The sequence below is a fragment of the Buteo buteo genome, chromosome 11 (assembly GCF_964188355.1).
Source record: "Buteo buteo chromosome 11, bButBut1.hap1.1, whole genome shotgun sequence".
NCBI lineage: Eukaryota > Metazoa > Chordata > Aves > Accipitriformes > Accipitridae > Buteo > Buteo buteo.
This window is the reverse complement of record NC_134181.1, coordinates 14334417-14361915: the sequence shown is the minus strand read 5'-3', so window position 1 is coordinate 14361915 and position 27499 is coordinate 14334417. Positions and strand designations below refer to the sequence as shown.

General features: G+C 39.7%; 1 protein-coding gene and 1 long non-coding RNA gene across 9 annotated transcripts; one reads left to right on the top strand and one right to left on the bottom strand.

Annotated features, from left to right (window-relative positions):
• Positions 1–365: 365 nt before the first annotated feature.
• UQCRFS1 (ubiquinol-cytochrome c reductase, Rieske iron-sulfur polypeptide 1) lies at positions 366–3619 on the bottom strand. Its single transcript, XM_075040144.1, has 2 exons — positions 3355–3619; positions 366–1168 (listed from the first exon to the last, which is right to left on the bottom strand). The coding sequence occupies exons 1-2, from the start codon at positions 3563–3565 to the stop codon at positions 558–560; spliced, it is 822 nt and encodes a 273-aa protein (XP_074896245.1). The 5' UTR covers positions 3566–3619; the 3' UTR covers positions 366–557.
• A 93-nt stretch (positions 3620–3712) lies between these two features.
• LOC142036696 (uncharacterized) lies at positions 3713–25935 on the top strand. 8 transcript variants are annotated; one of them, XR_012652202.1, is made up of 8 exons: positions 3713–4002; positions 4277–5089; positions 5232–5325; positions 11632–11741; positions 13457–13584; positions 14443–14587; positions 18439–18682; positions 25110–25935. It is a non-coding gene; the product is annotated as an uncharacterized LOC142036696 (long non-coding RNA). The 8 variants fall into 8 exon arrangements; XR_012652201.1 differs by lacking the exon at positions 3713–4002 and having other exon boundaries at positions 4021–4488; positions 4999–5089; XR_012652206.1 differs by lacking the exon at positions 3713–4002 and adding an exon at positions 23714–23803 and having other exon boundaries at positions 4021–5089.
• Positions 25936–27499: the final 1564 nt, after the last annotated feature.

Sequence of the window (27499 nt, the reverse complement as noted above, 5' to 3'; positions counted from 1 at the left end):
TCTGAACAACGTAAAAGAATTTTCTTTCTAGGTAGGTTTTTATTTACTTTTTCCTTCACTTCCTTTGAAAACAAACAAAAAAAATACATTGAATGGAGGATTACATCTCATAGGATTCTATATTGAAACTTACTCCAAACACTGTTAGAAGTTCACAGCAAGATCTTTTTTAGATGTTCCTTCCCATAATGCAGTAAAAACAACAAAAAAATAAAAATAATGAAAACATGTGGTATGAAGGAAACAATAGCTTTGTGGTTCAGTGTCTATCTTGAATCTGCAGCCCTTCAGGAGGGCTCCATAAACATATTCTGGGTCTGCTGTAGTATCTCTCTGACTAGACACACTGGAAGTCCATACACAAGTCAGGAACAAGCGCTTACTCCAAGTTTTTATTAAAATTGAACACAGGGAAGTATTCGAACATACTTCTGGTTGAGAATCTACACAGCTAATATGTTTTTAGGATCATCTGGTTTTACAGTATTCCAGAATCTCAGTTAACCTTTTTGAGTGTACATTCACAGGAACATGAAAGTGAGCAAGCACCTCGTTATTCAGCCAACAACCACTACATCATCACCAAGAAACTGGTAAGTTGGAACCTCAAGGTTATAGGGAGCAGGACCTTTCCTGATTCTGCCAGAGGCATCATAATGGGACCCATGGCAAGGGCAGTAATAACCGCCAAAATCTCCAGAGTTAGCAATGGGTACACAGCCAAGATGAGTGCAGACACCTACTAATATGACCCATTCTGGTTTCTTTACTCTGTCTAAGTCATGCTGCGGATCCCTTAGTTTAGACAAATCAACTTCAGCTTCCTGATTAATCTCTGCCTGGGTTCTGTGACGCACAAAAAGGGGCTTCCCTCTCCACTTGAAAGCCATGTTCTTGCCTTCTGGAATGTCAGATAACTTGATCTCAATCTTTGACAATGCTAGCACATCAGCAGAGGCACTCAGGCTGGAAATAAACTGGGTGACAACATTCTTAGCAGCATATGCAGTTGCTACACATGTCGTTGCAGTAACCAGGTAGGAAAACCCTTTTCTAGCTTCACTGCTGCTTTGAGAAGATGTGGTGGCATCTAGCACGTCTTGACGACGATAGGCAGAGAAGTCAGGTACCACGACATCATTATGGACCCAACGAACACTGGCAGGTGCTGCAAGAAAAAGGATATGAAATGACAACACTTTCAAGTAAAAAACATTATGATGTATTTTAAGTTATACTTTTTAAATTGCATTTTTGGAGTAATGGGTAAAAGTTATTCCAAAGTCTAGGTAGGATTCCACTAATTAGATCTTTCAATTTTAAGCTGTAGGAAAATGGTTTCCAGAAGGTATTTTTAGTAGATAAGCAGGTGATTAGTGAAACTATTTTACCTATTCTTTGAAAATTACACAAAGCCTGATAAGGGTGCAGAAGAATCTGCAAGAAGTTCTGGGTTTAAAGTGAACTGTTTTTTCAGAAGATTTCAAGGCAAAACTCCTGCAGGATACCATGACTAGCTAAGACAAGACAAACCTGTTTTCCATTCTAATGTTTCCCTGAAAAAAATTGCTGTGAAGAAATTTGATTTAGTAAAGTTTGCACATCTATAGCTTAACACTTTCGTGCTTTTCTTTGACCTAAGTTCTATGCCTTTAATAATCTTAAGTGTGTAGTTAAGTATTAGGCATCCCCCTTTATAGTCAACTGTTGTCAAAGCTAACTGTACCAGTAAATAATTTTTAAACGTGTAGTCCCCTATTTGCCAGGCTCACTTCCCAGAAGGACTGGATAACTATCCAATTCCCAAGCCTCTCAAGTGGGATTCCCATGTCAAACCTGTGTGCTAAACTAACACACTGTGACGGCTACGAGGCCTTCCATTAGTTTTTCCAGCAAAAGAAAGCTGCTTCCCTCAATGAAAATCTATAAGCCAAAGAAAAGAACACGCCAAAGACAGAATATATTACTCGCCAAAGTGCAACCTCTGTTCATCTGAAAAGAGCTATTTAGTCTAGCAGTTGGTGCAAAGTTACCAAAGGTTCATAAAAACCATTCTCTCAAGTACTTAAAATAACTCTCAGGGATTTATATGCAATATAAAAGGGAAAATATTTGGATTTATTTACAAGTAACTCAGCATAGAGAAGGTATTTGCTGTAGGATTTTAACTGCAGAGAAATTAAACTGAAATTCAAAATTCTGATAGAGTAAACCATACTAATTTATCTCAGTATCAAGGCTTAAAATATTTTATGTTTAGCAACGAGCAATACAACTAACTTCTAAAAATTCCTTAAATTCAGTGAAAAACGTGCTTGATGTTAATTAAGACTAAATGACAGCTATATTAGTCACAGATTTGTAGAATTTTCACCTGAACATATCCTTTACAGTTGAGGGTCAGGGGAAATATGTAGTTCTAATCACTACAGATCATCTTCCACAAGGCACTGCCACCTCCAAGACTTATATGAATATCCTCTGTAACAGCATGCAGCAAACTGTTGCTGCATACCCAGCATCAGCAGAGCAGGACAGCAGTTCTCCATGAAATGCAAATCTGTCCGTTTCATGGAGAAGCACTGCCCTTTGGCTGAAAGTCAGGTTCTGCAAGGATGACTTGGGAGTACCTTTACCTGGCTGATGCTCTTCTGAGCACCGCATGAACTGGGGAGGAAATACAGGAATTCCAAGAAGGTAAACAGCTACGGTTTTGGTGTCGCAAATTCACTGTTAGAGCTGCTTTTCTGCAACAGTATAAAGCACACCGTGTGTTCTCACTGCACGTCTCGTCTCTGCTCTGATGCCCCTCGGTTAAATACCTTACTGCACTAAACGGAGTTTTCCTGCATCTTCCCAACTGCAAAATAAATATCCACCCGAGTCATCAAAAGGAAGCAGCCTTTCAAGTGCCCTTAAGTCTATAGTCATGAATGCGTGCTACCATACTTGTGACGCCTTGGAATCAAATATTAAAAAAAAGGAAGAGAAGCAAAACCCAGAACCTCTCGACTAACTCACGACTCCGCTTTCCCCCAGCCTGCCAGGGCAGACCTCCAGCGCGGAGGACACCCCCACCCCCGCCCCGCTTCCAGCCGCTGCGGCGAGTCCCGTTCTCCCCGCCGGGCACAGGCCGAGCAGTGACCGGGGAGCGCTGGCGGAGGCGGCAGCACCACCCTCGGCTCGCCGCCCACCGTCGTGCGGTTCCCCGGCGCCTGCCGCCTAAGGCCCCGGCCCGCCTCGGACAACGGCCGGCCCCCCGGCCCGGCTGCCGCCGGCTGAGGCGAGGCGAGACGGCCGCTGCCCGCTCCCTCACCCCCGCCCTGAGCGGCTCCCCCAGGGCCCGGCACGCACCGCTGAGGCTGGCGCTGGCGACGAGGCCGCCCCGGGCCGACCGGCCGCTCATCGACTCCCGGCAGAGCAGGGGCCGCTTCAGGTCCAGCAACACCTTCTCGGCCCGACGCGCCACCGCCGGCGCCAACGGCTTCAGCGGGCCGGGCACGGCGTGCGCCGCGGCCGACAGGTAGGGCGCGAAGGGCCCGGAGCGGGCGGCCACGGACAACATGGCGGCGGCGGCTGCTGGGCCGGTCACCGCTGCGACCTTCCCGGCGGCGGGGGACTGCGCACGCGCGCTGGCGCGCCGCGGGGGCGTCACGGCCGCGCCGTTGGGCGAGAGTGTTACCACACGTCACAGAGGCTCCTGCCTCTGCGCTTCCCCGTGACGCAGAGCTGCCGCGGCGGCGCCGGCCCTCCCGCTCCCGGTCCCGCGGAGCGCGGCAGCGTCGCGGCGGTGCGGTGACGGCGGCTGCCCGGCGGGGGAGAGGGCGGCCCGCCGGAACGGCGGCTGCGGGAGCTCCTGCCCGGCGGAGCAGCCCTCGGGCCGCCGGGATGGGAGCGGGGAACCGCCTGGCCGAAGCGCCGTGCAGGCGGGAGGGGTCGGATGCCGACAGCGAGGGGGCTCGGGAGGAACGGTCGGGCAAAGCGGGACCGCGACATCGTGGGGTTAGCGTCAGCCCGGATCTGGTGGGGTTGGCGGAGAGGGGGATACGGCGCGCAGGTGACGCGGGGGGCGTCACGAGTTGTGATAAGTAACAAGCCTCGTGTGCTTCGATGTGGTGAGGCTGGCAGGCGAGCAGAGGCAGTCACAGCGTTTCCGTTGCCGAGGTAGCATTGCCTATCTCTTAGTCAGCAGTCTAAGAATTAATTCCTTGCTCCGTTCTTTTCACCTTCCAAACTTTTTTTTAATCTCGGGCTACCCTTTTTTCCCTCCCAAAAGCTTGGCTACCTTACCTACTGAAGCAACTAGACCTTGAGGGTGAAGAGTTTGCAGCAACTGTGTACAGTGTCGAGCACAAAAGGGTCTTGGTCTTTGCTGAGTTTTGGGCATTATCAGGAAACCAATTCTGTATCGGATTAGCCCATGCACGTGACAGTTACTTTCTTTTCAGAAGCTATTGTCTGAAAATATCCCTGCTGACTGTGTCCCAGGTATGGGTTTCATCTTGCGCTCCCTCTAAGAGCTCTGGGTCCAAATCTGAGGCTTCCCCTCTAGTACGTTGAGAGTAACTTAGAGGTGGTGATGGGACTTGTCCCACCTGTGCCTCTCTCCTGCCAGGTCTGGGACTGGCTGGGGAAGTTTGTAGCTGTCTTGTTAGTGCTCTTAACTGCAGAGTCACTGCTGGGTTTGGTACTCTGGGCAGGTCTGTTCACATAAAGTGCTTTGGTTGTTGGTTTTCCTCTTTTTGGTGTTATGTCATGCAAAACAGTTAAGCGCTATTAGAAACATACTTTTTTCCTGTTTTACTGCAATTAGTTATTTCGTTGAGGTATTTCTGTTCAATATTTTGAAAGGACAGTAAGTATATTGAAGTCCCATCCTAGAATACCTCTGATGATACTTGTGAGCAAATTTAAGTCATTAAACTTTCAAATTTTTCAAAGAAGGGTTCAGGAAACACCGTGGGGACACGTGAGTCATCCTGTCGTCCTTTTCTGCAGGATTCATTTAAACAAAGCAATGTCATCCCAAAACACCTTGGAGGGGTTAACATGTTCTTTTCCCTTGCTGCTCTTCTGATATGATTTGGAGGTGTGTAAATACTATTCAGAAACAGTACTTGAAAGAATACTGTGCCACTTCTGGGGTAACACATGCCCTTTATTATTTCTCCTGTTCCTTGTGCAGTGTGTGATTTTTGCCCCTTTTTATTTCCTTGTTTCTTTTTTCTTAGCTTATCCATTTAATTTTTTGTCTCTTCATCGTCCTGCTGGATCAGTTGCAAAGTGGGAAAAAACTTAAGCTTTTCAGCTTGTCATAGGAAATTGGTGAGTGATAGACTTTACATCAAGTTTGAAAAACAGGAAGCATGTTTTACAATACACTTGCTATGTTCATAACTGCATTTCTGTGGGCAGCCTCCAGCTTGCCACACCTTCAGCGTTTTCGGTTGCTCATCAGCACGTTCAGTCTGGAGATCAGACTGCTGGGGAAGTCAAATAGTTCCCCAGAAACTCATTCTTGTAATCAGTGATCAGCAGGGTGAAGGAACAAAGCAGCTATAATTATTGCCCCAAATATATTTCTTCCGTTCAATCACAAACACAGGCAGAGATGCAAACACTTCAGTCCAATTTTTATCTTTGCTCAGTTCAGTTCCATTCAGCTGCATGAATGGTATGGGAAGCTTGCGTATTGTTGCACCTTTAGGTCTGCACAGTCAATGCAAACCACCCCCCCCACACACACGTACCTTAAATGCTTTTCTGTTAAGGGAGAAAATTTCAGTACTCTTTGGATATCTTTTAAGATTTTTGATTATTTATGAACAATATGCAAAGTTGTTTTCCTGAAGATAGAATGGATTATTTTCCAGAAGTTCCTGCTATATTTTTGAGTAGCAAAAAGCTAAATAAAAAGCTCTGTTTCCAGGATTTTTTTTTAATTTTTTTTTTTCTGGCCATGCACAGTGCTTGTCCCTGTGTGGACATAGGCAAATCAAAGTATTTTAAAATGTTAAATTAATACTAAAGAAAATATTTTGATAGATTTAAATATTTCTTCCTTTAAGACTACTCTAGATCTGGTCTGATGGACAGCAATAGATTTGGTTTGACCTGCTGAGGTATTCCAAAAATGGTTGATGGTATTACTCTGTGGAGCTTCTCAAAGGGAAATAAAATTGGTTTTTTTGTTTTCAAAAGCACATTTTGTAAGATGATATGCCAAGCAGCGTGCAAGACAGAAATACCGATTCATTTGGTTTAATTAGATAATACGTGTCATTTCATCCTTTTGACTGCACTGAAAAATAATCTGTAACAAAACAATGCTGCTGTCAGCTCCTTCCCCTGTGCAACAAGCAGCACATGACATCCTCCAGGCAAATTAAAACCAAATCCACTCCCAAGGGCTATTCTGGAGGTGCTAGTTCAGTTCATAAAATGGATCTTGGCAGATACAGACCATTCACGCTGAGGAAGGGCAGCACTTTTTAAGAGACAAGAAGGCAGAATGCCATAGTAGTCTTTCCTCCCTTTGCAACAGGGAGGCTGTTGGCTGCTTCCACAGAGCTACAGCCTTGACGTACAGACAGGCTTTTGGTCAGGCAGTGGCACTGTAAAACAGAACGAGTGTCTTGGGCTCTTGTTGGAAGCACCAACCTGTCTCTCTGACAAAGTCCTTCCACTGGGCAAGGTTCCAGTTCTGTGTAGTAACCACTCAATTTGGGATGATATTCTCACCCAAAACTTGTTTGGGTTAATTGCAAGGACAAGAGGACAATAGATACATCACATAGATGAATCCCAGACTAAAACATCCATTCTTCCACTAACAACTAGGGTGAATAAATATCTGTGCTTTGTTTTTTTCATCCAAATTTATTTTACTTTATAGCATCAGTCTCATGCTTGACTTGTCACAGCTTCCAATGGTAAGATTTAGTTTGATACTAGGTGGATATGCTAGTAGGTGCATACCTGCTCCAGTGAAGCCTTTTAACTATTTCAGGGATTTTCCCCAAATTTGGGATAAACTTGACACAGAGATATGTTGTGAAGACATTTGAGGTAAACCATCTGCTAGAAGTCTAGGCACAATTTCTCACCTAGTCAACCCAGTCCATTCATGCAAGGCTGTGAAGGTTTTATGTTTCATACTGGCTGTATATGGAGCTATTGCTTTGAAATTCAGCTGTTGCTAATGCTGTTACTAGTAAATTATTTTATGATTGTGCATTAAAAAACCCCTGTCTCTCTGGAATGGTAGTTTAGGGACTGGGTTTACTAAGATTTATTTAAGGGTTTGACTTTTTCATATCAGTAATTCACTGAATCTTTGTAACTGTTGTCTGAAATGTACTGAAATATGGTAGTTCTAATTAATTGAGATGGATCATTCCAGTTCCAGTAGTATTGATCTATAATTTATTTCTTTCCAGCAAGTTTGTGACATCTAAGCCTGGGTAGATAATGATTAACCCAACTCCGCACACTGTACTATTGGTAACTGTAGTTAGTAGTGATGTAATGATTATAGGGCACCATAATAATATTCTAGAGGGAAAGTAATTTGTAGAAACTACTGGGGCTATGAATCAATGTGCGGATGGAAATAAACAATATTCAAGCAAGGGGAGAGAAAACTAGGAAGACCTGTTTTAACAGCACAAGTTTTACAAACATTATTTAAAGGAGCTACAGAAACATGGTCTTATTTTCTGTTCTCTAACAGATTACAAAATTGTCATGGTAAAGATCTGATCAGAACCAATCAAGTTCTAACAGGGCAACAGGAATTTCTACTAAGGCCATCAGATATTAATATGCTGTAGATATTTGGTGTTTCACCCCGAGACTGAATATCTGAGCTAGTATTTGTAGAAGGGTTTGTTACCAGTTGTGGGTTTGGGGGATTTTTTGTTGTTGTTTTGTGGTGGTTGTTTGTTGTTTTTTTTTTTTAAGGATTCTGAGTTTTGACAGTGATGTAAGTTTTGAATTTGCTAACACAGCTCAGCTGTTTGGGATGGGGCAAGCAAGGCCTCATCCCAAATTATATATTTTTCTGACTGGGTGCTATTCCCAGAGATATTTGGCAAAATGTGCTTCCTACTTCTAGTGACTTTTGACAAAATGAGGTAGCTGATTTTTTTTTGAAAACGTGGTTGCAAATTTTTTAAAGACATAAGACTAATTTCAAATTACAGTGTGGTCAGAAGATGATTAAAACATGAAAATACTTCACCAAAAAAGGCACCACGTTCTGTTATTAGAGTCCAAAAAAGGGTAATTTTAAGTTTAAAATGACTAAGCATATTCTAGAGTGTAGGTGTTTCTTTGAGAACTGCTGGTAGGCTTATGTTCCTGAGCATCAATGCTGAGCAAGTGTTTTCCAGCCAAATCTGAAAGTTAAATGCCAATATAGTATTGTGTAAACCATCTAAACAGACTTCTGCGGTTGCCTTTGTGCGTTCACAAGAGTGTTAGCCACATGAAAATTTATACTGCTTAATGTTCCTGTCATTTTAAAGTAAGTTAAAAGTTCATTTGCATTAATGCAAAAGCTACATAGTGTCAGGGTTGCAGTATTATGAAATAGTAGCAGCGTATGGTTACAATGCTTTTGGGCAGGTATAGTGGTGCTTCAGTGCCTTTCTTTGCATAGTATTTTATTCTTGTGTTTATGTTTTCTTCAGATATTAACTACAGAACTTGGCTGGCTTTTTGCTAAAATGTTGGTCACTCCAGGCAATTTGATCTTACTTGAAAGTTATCTTTCTTTGAGTTCTTTGCCATCTTGCATTATTTTTATGCTCTGAAAAGTCAATGCTACTAAACTTGAGACTTTAGGGTTTGCATTTACTTTTTGGTTTTCCATTGATGATAATTTTGTTTCTCCTTGAATAAGATTATTCAGAAAGAAAAAAAAAAATAAAAGCAAACAAGCCACCAAATTTCACTTGTGGAGCGTTGTTAGTAAAGCAGGTATGCCCTTGCTTCATCACGCTGGAAGATGATGTTTTTCACGCTGTGCTGTAGAGGATGACTGAGAACAAGTGCCATGTGGCCCAGTGATTCCCCTCGCCCCCAAACCTCTAGTCATGTTGTGTGATCTCACGTCTGTAAGATGGGAGAGTGCAGATGATGGAACCCAGTCCAGCTGTATGCAGGAGCAGGTTGCTCAGAGAGGTTGTGGAGTCTCTGTCTGTGGAGGTACTGAACACCCAACTGGACAGTCCTGGACAGCCTGCTCTTGCTGATACTGCTTGAGCCCAGGGGGTTTGGGCTAGATGGTCTCAAAAGATCCCTTCCAACCGAAGTGACCCTGTGACTTTGCACCATTCAGACTTTCATGTTAGTGCGTTTACTAACGAGCGAGGGAAAGCTGTTAGCTTAGAAGCATTCAGACATTCTTGTGAAATACAGTGCAAACATTGCTGCCCTGACCTGTAGAGTGGGGCTGATGGCAGTTCCTGGCTCTGATGCCTGCATGGTGCCATTGCTGAGCACGGATGTACGAACTAGGAGTGCACAGAGCAAGGAGAAGTTTCTGGAAGTTAAAATGGAAGAGTTTCCTGCTTTCTTTGCACTATATAGCCTTTCCTTTAAAAGCTATTTCTAGCAGGATACTTCATACTTTTTTGTATTTAATGGTATGTCTTTGTTTGTATAGCTATGTTGTAATTTTCTTGTGTAAACTTTCGAAAACAGGGGATGTATCTTTAATGTAGTGGTCTGTTTTGGGGTCTACAGCCTGCAGGCATTAGATGAGGCCTTCCAGTTCGTTGACTATTTAGATAAGAGCACCCTACTGCTAGAGTGGCTCCAAATGTCTGCAGTTAGTTCCTTTGCAGAATTAATGTTCATTACTGTGATACCTGTTTTGTGGTGTGGTAATAGGGAAGCTGCTAGATAAATTTGAAGATAGATTTGTGTATGCAATACAGTTTGTTTAAGGTTAAAATTGTGGAGACCTTTTGATATTTAGACACTATTGTTCTTTAAGTTGGCCTATCACTTTGAAAAGTCACAAGATATGATCAAAAGGAATGTATACAAAAAGTGAGGATCAAAAATGTATAGTAAAAGTCAGAATATCTGCTAACATTCAGCTGGTCAAACATTCCTCTCCCACTCCCCAAATTAGTTGAAATGATGACACCTCACAGCTACAGTCTAATCTAAATTCAGCTTTTTCCTAGTCAAGGAAGAAATAAGTTAAAGTATCATGAGCAAAGAAATCTGATGGCAGATTTTTACTACTCTTTCTATTAATGCAGGAGTAACAGGCAGGAGTTCACAGCTTTAGCAGCCATCTTATTCGAAATCTCTTCCATTGCTGCTTGATAAGGCCAAGATATATTGCCTTGAGCAAAAGGGCATGGAAGATCTGGCTCTGGAAGGTATGCATTCAACATTTTGAGTATAAAATGAGATAAATACAAAGAATGCATATTTCTCCTCCCCACCCAAAAAACCGAATAGAAAAATCAAAGCAGATGAGGCATCCCATTGGGCAGGAAGAATGGGATTTTCTGAGTCTATTATAGAGAGGAAAGAAAATAAAACCATTGAAGTGAATTAAATAAAAATAAAAAGACCAAGATTACGTCAGATTTACATAATTGTCCAGATGGACAAAAAGAGTCATATATACCTGAAATTTATAAGATCTGATCACCCAAATCAGAAAAGGCAACAAAAGGTGTCCAATGAATCAGAAGCCAAAGGCTAGATGATAATTGCCTGGGGCAACATCAAAGGCTGCTTGGCAAGGCAGCAGCCAAAGGCTAAATGAAGCTGCCTGGAGCATCATCAAGAACAGCTAGTACAAAGGCTGGTTTGAGGGAGAATACTTTCTCACTTTCTGTCTTCACATTTCCTGAAAAAACCCTGACACTTTTACCTCTTGAAGGGCATGTGTATGACTCACATCTGGTCTCCACTACTGCATATTCTTTGCTTTTTATGATACCTGCAGATGGAAACAAAACCAAACTGTTTTCAACTTTGTGACCACCTCTGGCTAAAAACTGAAAAGCTTTACAAAGGAGAATCCAAACTTCCTTTGCTTTGCTTACATATTTATTACAATTAATCCATCTGAAGAACTCCATGTTGTGTTGGACGCTCAGCTGACAATGTTTATGTGGGGTGAGGGAGAAATTCTCCCCACAACTGTACATAGAGGTTAAGAGTGACCATCTCTTCTCCAGTCTGCTGAATGGCACTGCCAGTTTCTATTGGTCAAAAACCAGGTGTTACTTCAAGCTTTAGCTGTACATGCTGGAACAACTCACTCCTCTGTCATTGCTAACAAATCTGTCATAGTTGCACAATTAAGCATAAATGTTACAAAAGTAGATAATTTATAACATTTCAGGGGGCCTTAAATTATTGATTATTCAGAACAGAGATCTTTTAAGGACTAAGAAAAGCAGAAGTAAGGAAGGGGAATAGTAGCACCAGGGCTAAGCATGCTGCTTGATGCAGGGCCAAAAAAATCTCACCTGCTACTACATGTGTATATATATGCCACTCTGAAACCTGTCTTGGGTGAAGTGGCAGAATAAGAAGGGCAACATAAAAAGAGTGACAAAGGAAGTAACTTTTTCTCAATTTCATGATGTACAGTACAGGTCTTGATCATCATTAGACTCTCCTGTAAGCTTTTCCCTGATGCGAGGTTGCTGGACCTTGGCTTCTAACCAGCTTAAAACCAACATGAAGAAGATAATGGCAAAGTAAGAGCTTTTTGTGATACTTGGAGCTGTTGGCAATAAAGAGCCATACCATTAAGAGCTAATGCAATGAAAGCATCCGCATGTCATAACTTTTTCCCTTTCCTCCCCCTTACAATAGGTATGCAGAGACTTCGCCTGTAGCCTCTTCTCCTCTGAATGTTTAAGTTGAATTATAGGACTTGATTCTAAAATAAATTGTAACTGGTTTGCAACATATGTATCTCACTTGGTTTCAGCTGGATTGCTGCAGATCTGTGTTACTGTAAGGAGCGTCTAGTTTAAAAATATCGTGCTGAGAAAAAAAAGCTGGCCTGGGTCTCAAACTGTGGTATTGATCTCTGTGTGCCTCAGGGAATCAGGAGCAATATGTGTATAATGTGTACCGGAATTGAGCTATTTGCACACTGTAGTCTTAATCATCTTAATGTTCTTGTGACTACTACTAAGTACTGGGCTTCAGTAGTAGCTTGTGGAAACCTGCCTATAAGGCAGAAGATTTTTTTTTTTTATTATCTGCTTGTTGTTTTTTATGTGATGCCTTTATTTTCTGTCCTTCTATGTAGAAATGATAAATAAGAGCCTTTTCCTCTCTTTTTATGTATAGTTAGGAGAATAATTGTGCTACTGAGACTGTTCCTAATGGTTCCCAGTGGAGCTCCTCCAAGTTTCAGATTGGTTATATTTCATATTTTAATATTTTTAGTTACCCTTGGTGCAAGAAGTAGACATATACTAATGAAATCTGCTGAGGCAAACTTACGAAGCATTCTCTACTCAGGGAAAAATCAGAATGTAATATGGAAAGAATTAGAAAACTTTAAAAGTTAGGATGAAGTTTAGTAGTACAAAGTACAAGGTCATTTAGAGATTCATATCAAACATTTCTACCACAAAATATAGATCTATTGTAGGAAGTAACAGGAGAAGGAAGAAGATCTAGGTATCTGGTGGGTGATCAAGGTGTAACTGCGATGTGTCTGTTAAATAGGTCGGTGGGATACTAGGACGCATGTGTTTTTCAGTAGATACAGGAAATACTAATTTTATTATACAAGGCCACTTCATGCCTATGCCAGTAGAATGTACCTCCTATGTCACAGAATATGCAAATATTTTTCTCAATTTGCCAAACAACTTTCAAAATAGTTCAGTGAGTGGCTCTCTGTGGATAATCTCAGGGGGTCAGATGATAATCTTGGTTGTCACAAGTTTCTGTTGAATGCTTGTTCAGTTAAATAAACAACTAATCTGAAATGAGCAGTGCAATTGAGAGCAAATACACTGATTTCAGTTGTTGAAACACATATCCTTATAAATTTAGCAAAGGATGTTAACGTGAATAAAAATGTAGATTATGACTGAAAGCTCATTCAAAGGAAATGGAAAATTGCACAACGGTTTTTGATATTCTCCAGCCAGGGATATAAATTAGTTTAATGATGTTGGTGTGGGGTTATCTCTGAAGGGAAGTGAAAAAGGGTGAAGTTTGCAGTGTTTATGTAAATGCATGCATATAATTTTATCCCATGTTATTGGAGCCTGCAGTATTGTCAGTGGTAACTATATGTGTCTTACTGAAGATATGAATTATTAGCATTAAATACTAATTGCACTAGCTAGAACAAGGAGGCCTGGTACTGGCTTTCCATTAATGTTAGTTCTCTTTTCTTTGTATACTGCTGCAGTCTCTTTTGTTTTTCTTTCTTTTGAAATAGGTTTAGTTACTGCAGTTAGCTGAACAGTGACAAACTGTGTCGTGGCATTGTGTTGAAGACAAATACCTTCTGAGGAGAGAAGAAATCTGAAATTTTCACATGTGTACTGAAATCTGAAGAGACAAAAGGTAATACATTATAAAAGGGTCTAGTTTCCAAAGTATCCTTCACTGAGGCACGTCACTAATTCTGTATTATGGCCTTTCCCTGCAAAAAGTTGCTGGCTTGCTTAAAACAAGACTGGTGCACTTAGAAGCTGCCTTGCTACGTAAAATGGATAATATGATATAAGAGAAATGTTAGTAATTGATCATGAGCCCATTTTTCATGAGTTTTATGTAGGGTATGGAGGAGTTGCTACTGTTGCAGGGGGTCTCTCAAAAAGTAGATGTTACAAGCTGTGCCATGTTTCCAAAGGAATATATTACTACCTGTCCTGAAAATTAAGAGTATAAAGAGGTGCCAAAGGAGCAGGTGAAATGTTGGCAGGCAGCTTACAGTCCAGAATGAAAGCAGTGTAGGGTTAAAGGTCTCGGTTCCACTAATCCCAAAGGTCCCTTTGCCATCATTAGTTTATGTGGGGCACCTTCATGCCCCCCATGTAAAATCTTAGAAGAATAGCACTGCCTTCTTTAGTATCAAGAATAGCATGAAAAGAACAGCAAGAACATAATGTAGCAGGACTAGCAGTAATTTACTCCATATCTAAATTTAAGATAAATAATACTTTGGAGCAAAAAAGTTGTCTTGTATTCTGTCTGGGCTCACTTTAACCAATGTTTTGCTAGACACAGCAAGTATGTGCAAGGATGTTAGTTACAGGAGAAACTGGGGATTCTAAAATGCCGCTTTGTATTTTCACAATTTCACTCTGGGGACACTATAAGTAGAGAAGCTTTTAAAAGTGTGAACAGGGTGATGCTGTTTGGTTCTTTAACAGCAACATAAGCCTCATTGAAATGTTTTTCTCGGGTTTGTCTTTGCAGGAAAATTGACCGCAGTGCCATACTGGAATACCTCCCCAGAGTAAGCTACAGCTCCTGGTGGTCACATTAGTGTTGTCTTCGTCAACCACACTGGGGACAGCTCTGACACTCAGCCCGTTGGTACAGATTGACTTCTGTCCACAAGGTCAGGTCCATGAGATAAAAACTCTTTGATAAAAGAAGAAATCAGTTCAGCTGACAGTGTAGACTCGTTTGGTAATAAAAGTCACTTTAGTCTGGAGTAATTAATAAATTAGTTATTAAAAAAACAGGACCGCTGGCACAAAGTTAACATGTGGTACTTAGGAGATGAGCCATTTTTTTAATTATTTTTTTTCTGGTTGCTGCCTTTGTGTGGACTTATGGAATACTTTCCTTTACTGACTTTTTCCTTAATCTGCTTTCATCAGCTGGACTGACATACTTCTCCCTAAAATCTTCAGAAGAATGACCTGCTTGTCATTCCCAGTGGAGCAGGACTCTTCAGCTGACTTTACACTTCTGGTCTGTGATCTCACTCTCTGCTTTCATTTCTTGGAAAGAGTGGTTCCAGGAAAGTGCATTTCACATGCTCTCAGCTTTGCTTTTTCTTACACAGATCAATGATGCTGCCGTAGCTTATGATTTCTACGTTACTCTCATCTAGGTTTCTTACCATATCCCCTTTCTTTCCTAGTACGGCCTGTAGCAATGAGTAGGTCACAGAAGTATTAGTACAGGCCTAAGCCCATGGGTTTCCCAGAGTGGTTCATATTCAAATACTTGGTTCATACAGCAATGAAGGTCCATGAGCGACATTTTCTAAGGAAGGGAGTTGCCTGTTACTAGACAAACAGCAGTTAAAACAGGCAAAAAAAGATAGTCTGAGGAGGACAGAAGATATGCTGAGAAGCTCTCAATAAAACCGTGGATCCTGTAGAATATTCTTGACCAGATTTCTTAGAAAAACAAGAAAATACAATTTATCCAGCTGAAAACTGCCTACGGTGTCAAACTGACTAAAATTGAAAGGAAAGGAAAATAAAGCAATATATTGCACAGAAGTATGTCCCAGCAAGCTCTTGAAGGGCAGGAGACGACCTTGACAAAAGAGAGGAAATTAATTCTGATTACATTGTTAAAATTGTGTCACCTTGATTCCCTAACAGCCTTGTCCTTGGTTCAAACAAACAAACAAACCCCCCACTACTTTAGTTTTAACATTATAATAAATCAGGAAATAACAGTAGATAGATGAGGACTGACAGATCATAGGATTCCAGGGGTCTGATCTGAAGCAGATCTTGGGGAAACAGAAGTGATGGCAAAGGGTTGGTGCTCAGCAGTATATTCCAGGGTTACAAGTGACTGCATTTCTGGGTTTGAAGCTGTACTTCAAAGTGAAGGATGACCTTGACTAATAAAAGTTTCAGCACGGTTTGTGCACTCTTTTCTTGGGCATCTGACACACCACAGAGTCTTCTGTCAGGGATAGGCTCTTACTTCAACCGTTACCCTAGTCTGAAGCAGCCTGACCATAGCTGGGTGCAGAGCTGCACACACAGCACCGCCTGCGGCAGTGATTTCACTGCAAGTGTTAAACGGAGGAGTCCTTGCATGTTACACACGTGGTGACTCCACTCAGTTGGCTGATGTTAGCGTATCTGGTTTTGAACATTAGTTACGCAAAGTTAGAATTAACCTGTTAGGAGAGTTAAATTCCTGATGGTTATTTGTTATGCTAATTTTTATTTATTTATTTATAGAAATGGATGTATTCTTATCTGTATACTGACTTTATTCTCTGGTAGGAAGTTCAGTGGCAGTGTGATAGTTACAGTATTATGTCCAAATTTACCTTCCCAAATACAGGATAAAAAGACAAAAATAATGTTATTAGTTAGAGTTAAAAGCTAGTGTTATGCTTTGCATAAAATATAGCAAATACAAGATCACTGAATCACATTTCAAGGCAGTTCTGGGTTGGCTTTTTTCAATACACTGCTTCACAGCAGAAGAGGCTATAAATCGGTTTATGGATGTTTATGGGCTCTCCCCTATGATCCATGTAATAAATATGTAGGATTGAGAAGCAGTGGCATTTTTCCAGGGTTTTTGCATGTACTTTTTTTCATACTTGTTAAATTAAAATGCAGGAAATAACAAAGGGTGTATTTACTTGCATGTACTGAAATCTGTAGATCTTACAATTTATTGTGCTGGGTTTACAATCTTGTACTTCTATGACTATATTAATTTATTAACTTTGAGGGGTTGGACAGCTGGATTTGGATTAACTGGAGTTTAATATTTGCAAGAGCTGGCTGTGGTCTTTGTTTTCATGTATATCTTTGTGTAACCTTGGAGATTGTTCTTTCTCTTCTTGTTTTCTTTTTTCCTTCTTTTTTTGTTTTAATTTTAAGTGTGGGGTTTTAGGGTTTTTTTTTGCCTTGAAATAAAATTAAAGGACCTCAGTAGCTCTGAGGACTTAGACCTCCATCTCCCTGTGCTTTAATTTCCTAGGAGAGCTTCTGCTGGAAAAGTATGATCTGGTATAAATTCATTCACTCAAGAGCACTTGAGTATTTAAGATGCTTCTTGGTTTTTTTTGCTTTCGGTTAATGGTGATTAATAATTGATTTCTCTCTCTACCATGACTTCCCTTTCCAGGAGAAAAAAAGTGATTTGACATTTTACTTTTTAAAAAAGCTTAAACTAATGAACACAGTAAATGTAGGCATAGTGGTAAGCAGCATCCTGACCTAAAGAAGCAATTAAAAATAAGTCACCCATCTCCAAGAAAGATAAAAATAATATTCAGTAAGAGCTGTTTCCGCAGCTTGAAAGCAAGAATAAATTTCTTAAAGCAAAGTGAGTGCTATAAGCACTCATTTTTGTGGAAGAGGAAAAGAGCCTAAAAATACTTATTGCACTAAAAAAACAAGAGCAAAGGCTGAAATAGCATAATCCTTTCCTCTTCAAAATATGGAAATGGGAAGGAACAGGGTAGGGAAATAGACCTTTAAAAACTGAAATTCATTATCTTAAAGGAATTACTCTGAAACGGCACATCGGTGGTTTTAACGCTGGCAGGAGAGTGTGTCTGTGGGAGCATAGAATGAAAATTATACAAATAAGTCGTGGAGATCACTTGTCCACATAAAGTGCCCAGAAGTATATGAACAGTGATATGGCTGTCCTCATGCCCTCCAGGACAGTGACCTACCTTGATTCTCATGAAGGTCTGAGCTGAAATCCATATTGCCTTCCTGTTGTAAGCACTGTGTGACCATGCTGCATGATTTTAGGGCCTGACCCAACTCTCACTGAAGTCTGCTTTTTACTTTAATAGCAGATGAATTGGGCCAGTCATATTTACTTATGATCCCTGTCAAAAAAAAGTACCCATTTCAGTTACCAGTGATGCCCTTTCGGTTTGTAGAAGTATTTGGTGCTGTAGTGAGGCCTATAAACACCAGGTTGGCTTGCTGTCGTGATGGAAGAATCAAATTATTTTTTTTAATGCCTAAAAGAATGGGGTCAACCTCAGAGCCACAGCTAGCTTGGAAATTAAGTGGCACCTGAGCTGGTCAGGGAGAAAGGAACAGACTGCTTATTAGAAGCACTAGAGGATGGAGGTCAAGGCTGAAATACTGGCACTGTTGAGTTCATTGAATTGTATGTTGACTTCATTGGAGGCAGAATTTCACTTGAGATTTTCCTGAATAAGGGAAATTCTTTGAGCAGTTGACATGTGTCCACCCTCTTGTCATCTCTCCCTCATTCTTCTCCCTTCTCCTTGAATTTGAATATTAGAAATTGTTGGATAATTTATCACTTCTTTTTGAAGCATGAGAAAACTTGGCAGAGAGTACAAAGTTGAAAGTAACTCATTCTGTACTTTCAGTACAAACTGAAAGTAACAGTTTCAGATCCATGCTTATCATTAATTTTGAGTAAAGGTGATTTTATTTTCAAACTGCTTCTCAGAAAGCTATCTCTCCATGTGACTAACAGGACTTCATGGACATGGCAAGCCTCCCAGGAGCCCTCAGGGAAATGAGCAGCATCACTGCAAGTTGCGGAGTCATCCAGGGGAATCCAGTGACTCTACAACTACTTGTGTAGGAACTTGGTTGCTTTGTCTGATTGCATCACCTGTGATAGTGTCACAGAATCTGAAGTATTTACTTGATCTAACCAGACCCCATCACGTGCAAAGGAAATCTGACAAGTAGCAGAGAACAATATATGACTTAAGGTAATTATTTTGGGTTTCCAGTTCCATGTAGATTTGCTCGAACTGCTAGAGAATTATAGATTGGAGTTTAGTCAAAGACAACTGTCAGTTACATTTTCTTGATATTCATATTGAAGATTTTAAGTGGTTCACAAAATGCTTTTTACATTTTTAAATTGCTTCATGAGTATGGATCAATCAGAAAAATATAGCAGTAATGAGTTCCTTTTAATAGCAAAGAGCTCACTAATTACCATGCTGATTATATAAACCAGGTTTTTAGCCAACAAAAAAGCTCCTGCAGGCAGTGTCCTTCCACCTGCTGAGGGGTGGGCAATTCTAATTAAAAAATAAGAGGAAATAATTTTTCTTTTTAGTTTGTTTCAAATCCTAGGGGAAAAAAGTGTGCTCACTCACTTTCTATATGTGACATCATCTGAAATTAGTAGATGCTTCCACAGGTCTTTGAGAAGACTACCACGCCCAAAATTTTAAAAATAGCTTACCATAAAGACTGTCGTCTTTTCCATTCAAAAGGAAGGTGTTCCAGGTGTGAGGTTTAATCTGGGGCCCACCAGAACACTTAACAGTAAGAACTTATGCAAATCCCAATTTTATCTAAAATAATTGCAGATTACAATGTTACTCAATATTCAGTGTCTCATTTTAAATGTGCATGTGTACGCTCAGCCTTGCTTCTTGTGGGTAACTCTATCAGAAGTTCAATCCTTACTCATGTTTCAAGCACAGACCAGGACGTGTACAAACTGCTTGCTCATAAAAATACCACATTGATAGCAGAAACGTCTGTGTGAAACAACACAGGTCGCTTTTTCCACAGTTGGTTTTGTTTTGTCCTGTGGATAAAGAAGGAAATTCACTTTTCAGTCCTAGAAAACCAGTATTTTTTGTAAGTGGTACAATTCTTTAAAATGTAAATGAGAATCCTCTGCCTTCCTTTTCTCTGTGGGAAAACAGATTATTACCTTTTCTCTTGGAATACTGTCATTCTAAAAAAATCTTAAATTTTAATAAAAAAATTGAAAATATGGATATTTCATTTTAATGGGATAAAGTTGTTTATTTGAAAATCAGGCACAGAATATTAATGTTTTTGCACAGAGAAAAATGTGTAAGAATTATATTATTATTATACATTTTATTTAATTTATTCTGCCTGCAGGTACTAATTTAATTCATTTTCATTGATTTAAGGAATGCATTTGAGCTGAATTATTACGCTTAAAGGCATCAGCAAGTGATATAATAGGACTGTACCTGTAGTTCAGAATGAAAAGATAAAAGCAAAAGAAACTGTTATTCCTAGGGAGACTTAAAAAGGACAGGAGGAGAGCCCTATTTAATAATGGTTCATTTTCTTCCTTTTTAGTACAGAGTGATAAAAGGAAATAAATTCATGTTCCAAGCCTCAGACATAGTGTAAGGTCATTTATAAGGATGTTATCTTCATGGGTGAAGAAAAATTTGTCAGAAGTTGTTATTGTTGAAAGTATGGAAAGTGGATTAAAATATCACAGGGAAAGAACAGATTGTCAAGATGACAGAATAAACCTGTATACCTGTTTTCCAGTTTTCATCTCAACATGAATACACAGCATGATACTAAGTTTCAGTGAAAAGAAACAGAATATATCGGTCAGCAGCTTGGTAGGAGGGGAATCATATTTTTATAAAGCAGATACTGGGTTTGATAAAACAGAAACACATTCCTAAATTAGTGGTTGTGTTCTGTGTTGCAAAAACTGTTCTTGGACAATGTCCAATTTTTACATAGGCTGTACGAAAAGTCCTGGAAAACCTCTTTTGCAAATACATGTAACTGTACAGATTTCTGATCATTGGGGATTTCAGGTAAGTTTCGAGAAAGGCCGTTGTACCATTTCTGTTGGATAAGCAGTATATTGAAATACAAGGGCCAGTGAGCAGCATATGAAAGGGAGTTGGCTACATGAATAAACTGCCAGTTTACAGTGTAACTTGGAAGAGCAGTGTATGAAGGAAATAGGTTCAGTCACATGTATCTTTATGGATACAGTGAATGGGATGAGATATCAGAGGAGTAATGAGAGCACGATTTGAAGATGAGGTGTGAACAAGGGTGTGCAGAATGAATGCTACTGATGCACATGTCTAGGTGTATCAGCAGGGCTGATGGTGAGAGAGAATATATGTATAGATACTGTTGAGGATTTCTTGGCTGGGCAAAGGCATATGAGCAATCCAGCAGGTATTTGGGAGTGAAGCATAAGTTTACAAAGTGCTGAAACGGACAAGGACGCTGTGTCCTTGTATGCTGGGAAAAAGGAAGATAAGAAGAGCCTGACTAACAACACCTGGATGCTGAAGGATGAGCTAAGTAACTGCTGGACGTCTCGTGAAGAAGCTTGCACAGCCAATAGAGAATAAGATGGTGTCGCGTGAAACGGGTTATTGTACCAATTAGAATAATGCTCAAGGCACGTGGACATAGAAACTTAACCAATAATAACGCTGTAGTTGGCGAGTGCTATCACCTTTTTCTATATAAACCCTGTAAAAACCTGTAATAAAGGAGAACAACTATACTCATATTGAGATTCCATCATTACTCCGGGACCAACTCCCACTCTGACAGATACCTGCCTTGATTTTGAAACAGAACACCTTGCTTGAGGAACTGAAGAGGAGAAAGGTAAAATTCCATAACAGCATTGTCAGAAGTGCTGGTAGGAACAGAACAGCATTTTTACTGGAGCATATTTATCAACCATTTCATACAAAAGGGGGTTTGAACCTTCACCTCTAGATGATATTTTAATTATTCCTCTAGTTAAGGGCAGTTTGACTCTCCATTTCAGATTTAGTATAAAAAAATAGCATGATTTTTCTACTGTTGCTCTCGTTTCTTGCACTGACTGCCATTTGACTTGTGCATTGTTTCACTGTCCAGTTAGAGGAAAATTATGTTCTTTTTCTCAACCAAAAGGGAGAGTGTCTTAGGAATCAGTCCAGTTTACCAAGTATTGCCATGAGATGTATGAGCCTGCCAATGCCAGTTTTGGAAATTGTCTACTGAAAAGCATGAAGTGTTAAGACATACTTTAAAAAAAAAAAAAAAAGAAAAAGAAAAAAAAGTGTGTTTTCACTGAAAAATATACATTTTTGCATTTGTAGTGTGACAGCTTCATTATTATGGACAAATTAGGACAATTTCTTATGACATTTTCTGGGTAACTATGCATTTTCAATTTGGCTTTGGGAATATATTCCTCAGCAAATCTATCCAAAATCATGGCACAGTACTTCAGTTATGCAGTAATATAAATCCATTCAAGAAGCTGTCTTGGCTTGAAGCATGGCTTGCTTTTTACCTACCTGTTGCAATTCCATTTGATTTGCTTTCTTTGCCTTCCATCGCCCCTCATAAGCCATTTTCCTATTTCATTGAGGAAAGAAATGAGAAATGTAAAATTTGAGAGAAAAGAATATTAATGGATGTATTGACAGTTGAAATGCATTTGAATTACTGGTTTTTATCTTTCGTCACTAGTAGTGCTTAATACCAAATTCTCCAGAGCCATATTATTAATACTATTTTCATTTTCATTCCTATGAGAGAGAAGTATTTTACTCTACAGAGTTTTCCTTCTTTTTATTTGCATAATTGTCTGCTTTGAATGTAACCATAACAGAAAAACCTGTTAAAGGCATCGTCTTTCCATTCATGCATGGCCCCTACTGCATATATTCAGCATCATTAGGATTTTTTTTTTTTTTAAATTTGCAGCGGTCTTTTGAAATAGCTTTTTTTAGATGAAATACAGTGTGGTAAAATAATAACTACACCTTTCCTCTTTCTCCAGGTGTCCTGTTTTGTTCTTTTCTTTAGGTTGGGGTTTTTTGTTGTTGTTGTGTTTTTTTGGTTTGGAGGATTTTTGTTTTGGTTTGGTTTCCTAATTAACTTCTTTTACTCACTACACTCTATTACTTGGCTTAGGTATTTTGGGGTGGAGGGAGTTGGGTACCCAGAGGTGTATTTTGTTAACATGTACTATGTAAATTCTGTTAAGTGGTCTGTGTCAGCAAGTCCATAATTTCAAAATATTTGTTTAAAAGGGCCTATTTTACACTTCTTTTTCTCTATGGTGACTCTGTGCAAGACTCCTCAGCAATCTCCTGAACAGATTCCCTCCTTCCTTTGGGAAGGGGCTTGGTTTCTGTTTGAGAGAGGAGAGGGCACTGTTGACAAAACACACTGCTCTCAGATGTCTGGCTCTGGAATTCTCTCCCCTGTTCCTGTGGTCAAAGAGCATCTGAAAAAGATGTTTTGGATAATGTAAAGAAAGCTAGATTCTCACTGGGTTTTTTTGTGGTATGTTTTGGTGCATCGTGCTTCTGTGTATGGAGAAAAGGAAATGTAATTTGGATTTTATGAGTTTGAGTTTTGGTTGTACTTTCAATGGCTGTGGGCCATAAAACACTTGGGCTAGAAGTATATTTATTGATCTCCAAGTAAATAATAAAATGTGATCATTTTCTATTCACCCTAAGAACTATGTGCTGAATGCACTGTTCTTCTCCTTTCAGGAGTTCAGGAATTACTTTAAGGAAAATGAACTACTTTTTTTTTTTTTTTTTTTTTTAAAGAGAATATTGGGAAGGAATTAAGCACCGTAGTTCCACCAGCTTGAAAATTGTGGAGATACATTTATTCAGATGAGGTTCCCTCTTGAGCTCATTGATATTGATGGAACCTTTGTAGTCTGCACTATGATCAGCTCTATGTCAATTTTAATTATAGCATTTGGCACTAAGCTGCTATGCTAATGGAGCCTATAGTAGTTCCTTAGGTACACTGAAAGACTTTAGTGAATCAGACTAGCTGTTTTAGTTCTGTATTTCACTTTCAGAACATTTCCTCTGTGTTTCCCACAAGGAACATCCTTAGCTGAATGGTGGAAACTTTCTATAGCTTATGAAAAATGCCAGGTTTTTGTTATGCTTTATAGTAACTTGCTGTTTATTTCTTTGTGGTATCACAAATGTTTGCAGAGACCCACTTTGACAGATAATAACTGATTTAAATCGTCAACATCAAATACAAAAGGTTTATGAATACTAAGCAAAACATCTTGACAAAAGGTGAGCAGACTTTGCAAGGGTGAGATAGTCTGCATGTTTCAATGTCTCTCTTAGTGGAATCGCATCTTTACTTTCAATTTCCTCTGTAATGTAACATACATTCTGTAAATATTGTTGCTACTGACAAGAACATCAATTCATGTTATTCATAAAGAGACTTTCAGTATTTGAGGAATGAATAGCAAGCAGGAGGAACAATTGCTTGCGTTTTTATTTCTTAGCTTACATCCTTCTGCTAAAAAATGGAAGCAGAGACAATTTATGCTTATCAAACACATACTGTTTTGGGGAAAAGGACTGATTTTTAGCAGAAAATGATATGCAAGTGAAAGGAGGTAAATTTGTTAAAGTACATTTATTCCTTTATGTATTAGAAATTGCTTGCCAAATAAGATTGGGGGACTGAGGTATTTTTGCAAGAGTTATAAAATTAGTGGTTGTGAAGGGATCATTTTAACAGACACTGTATTGAATAGTTTTGCTCAGAGTAATTGGTGTAAGAGGTGTGGATGTGGACATTCCTGTGGACAAAAATCTAGTTAAGTTTAGTCACCATAAGTAAAGCAATACTACATATGATTGTATGGCAGTATCCAGTAAACATGCTTTGCGTTCAGTCTTCGTCCTTGCCCTGCACTTATCCATATGCTTTACTTCACTGAAGTCAATTGGACCATGTGCATACTTCAAATCAAGTGGGTGCACAAGTGTTTGCTGAATTGGAGTCTTATTCAATGCAGTCACCAATGTGAGTAAATAGCAATTTCAGTAAAACTTGAGGGCTACAGTGGAGTGTTGACACTATTAAAGAGCTGCAAGTCCCAAAAGAAGGGTTTGGGATGTGGGTAGAAAGTAGCAGAATGACGTCACGTTGGAGCACACTTAGTTGGTGTGGGAGGAGCCCTATGGAAAGAAGATGCAGAGTATAAATGTGTATTTCCCATTTCCAAGTCCAGTGCCACCCTGCTCTGCCACTCTGCCTAGGTCCAGCCAGAGCTGCATCTCTCAGAAATGGAAAATGCTTTCCTAAAAGGCCGTTGCGTAAACGCTAAGGAAAAGCTATTAAAATCTTTAGAGTGTGGAGTAAGCTTATGGTCTCAGGGCTGGAATAGGAAAGTTACTGAGTACTTCCCACTTTCTAATCATTACAAATTGCAGGTGCTTGTCACGTCTGAGGATTTAAGTTAAAATCAGGGAAAAAATTGAGTCATTCTGACTGCAACTTGGCAAATTGCCAAGGAAGTCTAGGCAAGAGTTACAGCTGCATTAAACAGTTTAGTGTGGTGCTATCTTCTGCTTTTTTCAGCTGGAGAAATTACTTTGCCATGGGAAGCAGAGACCACCAAACCCAGAAATCTTTATGAGTCTTGTGTATACACCAAGAGACACTGGGAGTGCAGCAATGGACCATGAAGAAAGCTCTACTCCTGCCTTGGTAGCTCTGGAATAAGTGGAAAAAGATATTTTGTTTCTGGTCTTTTTTCTTTTTTTTTTTTTTTTCTCTTTTTTTTTTAAATTTTATTTTTAAGGTCTGTTGCTTTTCCAATGCCCAGAAATGCCTTCCCTGAACGGGATAAAATTTGCATTCATTTCTGCATTTACCACTCTGTATGCACACATGTGCATGTAATTTTCATGCATAAACTGGAAGGAAAAAGTGGTATTCTGTTTTACAATTAAGTTTAATCTGGCATGTGTTACTTGAAGAATAATAGCTAGCGGTATTGACAATGATGCATAAATACTTTGTGGCGTGACTGCAGCAGTGACATTGTAGTTCTGCTGTTCCCTGTTGTTACTTTAAAAGACTGATGGAGTGGGAGTGGGTCCCTCCTTTATGAAATGTGCTCTACCAGCCAATACTACTTTTGTAATATGAGTGCAAATCCCTAATGATTATTTTACTCTGTTGCCCTTTAAATAACAAAACATATTCAGCCCTGTATTTTGCTAATTACCACAGCTGTCAAAATGGATTTCCTACTTGTTTGGAGTGTGCATCAGGAAAAATATATCAGTTTCCTTAATGATACTTGGGTTTACTCTGCTTATCAGAGGGGTAGTCCAAGTGTGATGAGATCTACTAATTAGATTTTCACAATAAAAATGGTATTCCAGCATTTCCACTACAATATGCTTCTCACTGTGTCTTTTGTGAAACATGCACTGAATGATGAACAACATGCAGAAGGGAAAACAAGCACCTGCTTCCTGGAAACAAACATCCCTTGAAATGTATTGCTTCTTTTAAGATGAGATGTTACAGATTGGAGGGGACAAAAATTATTAACAGAGCGATTTCTTTTTTATTTTCCATTCAACTCTTGTAAAAATAACTTTTTTTCAGCATTATGGATACATATAGATGGAAGGGCCTGTTCAAAATAAGTACACAAGAGTTCTGTTTAATGATGTTCAATGAAGCCACTTTGAGAGCTGCAGTCAGGAGGACATACAGTTCATCATTTTTATTGGGGGTTTGTATCACTGACAAGAAAAGTTGTTCTCCCTCTCTTATTTTTGTGTGAGTGTATGAGGTTGCTGGTCATGGGAAGTTTTAAGTCCTTCTAAATATGCATTTCCTTTAATTCATTAAGAGACTTTCGTGTTCCAACATATCCATTACAATGACAAACTGGCGCTGTAAAATTAAAAAGCCTGCAATTACTTGGTTTGTATTTTAATCAAAGCTATTGTAATATGAGTCTAGGGAACCATAAATGGCAAAACAAAGGGTTTGGGATTTATGTGGGACCTCTGTATACAGAATGTCTAAGTGGAAGGAGCTAGGGAAGAACAAAAATGCTGGATTTCTTCCCTGCATCCAGGAAGGACAGTTTCATTTGTAGTTTGAGCAGAGCCAAGTCTCTGGCCAGCTCAGGATCAGAGAGATCCAAACAAACATGTCTTCTTTCTTTATTTTGGCTTTTGGACATTGATACCATCCAATGAAACCATGCTGGGCCCATACATTATTTTTATGAATGATCAATCATTCCATGAAAGACCTTAGAAAGTAAAGCAATATAGAAAACATTTCTGCATGCATTGTGTTTGTTAGGCAGGCAATAATTGTATCATTTACTTCTCTTATAAAACAAAGTGGATATGTGTATGGATGCATGTTTGTGTGTAGGCAGGAGAGGAGACAAGTGTATGGCTCCTGGTTTGTGGTTTGTGATTTCAAGAAGAATTTTCTCATTTCATGTAAAGCAAGTTTGATTCATTGCCTGTATCTCTCAGGCTGCAGAGCTCTGACATCAAAAAGTGAGCAGCAGTGGGTGTAGCAAGAGAGTGAAGGTTGTTCATATAGTGCTAGAAGGTGTTTCCACTGCACTCTTAGTGGAATTGCACCTCCTGTACTTGCTCAAGATGTGCATTTTGGGTGCCCTTCCCTGTGAAGTAGCAAGGATAGCCCATGTGTCACAAAGCAATTCTCTCAGAATTTTTATAGGAAGTTTTGTGCTTTTCTGTATTGCCTACAAAATTTGTACAAGACTGTATAATTCTGAAGGAAGTTAAATGCACAAAACTGCTCTGAAGCTGGTATGGCAGCTGTGCCTTAGAACTTATTTTTTGTCTCCAGGGTTTACATGGAAACTATTGTAGATTTAATGAGTTTTTGTCACTTGCATGGCAGATATGAACAGACATTCTCATTTTGGACCCAAATCTATCTTTACAAAAGATGGAATA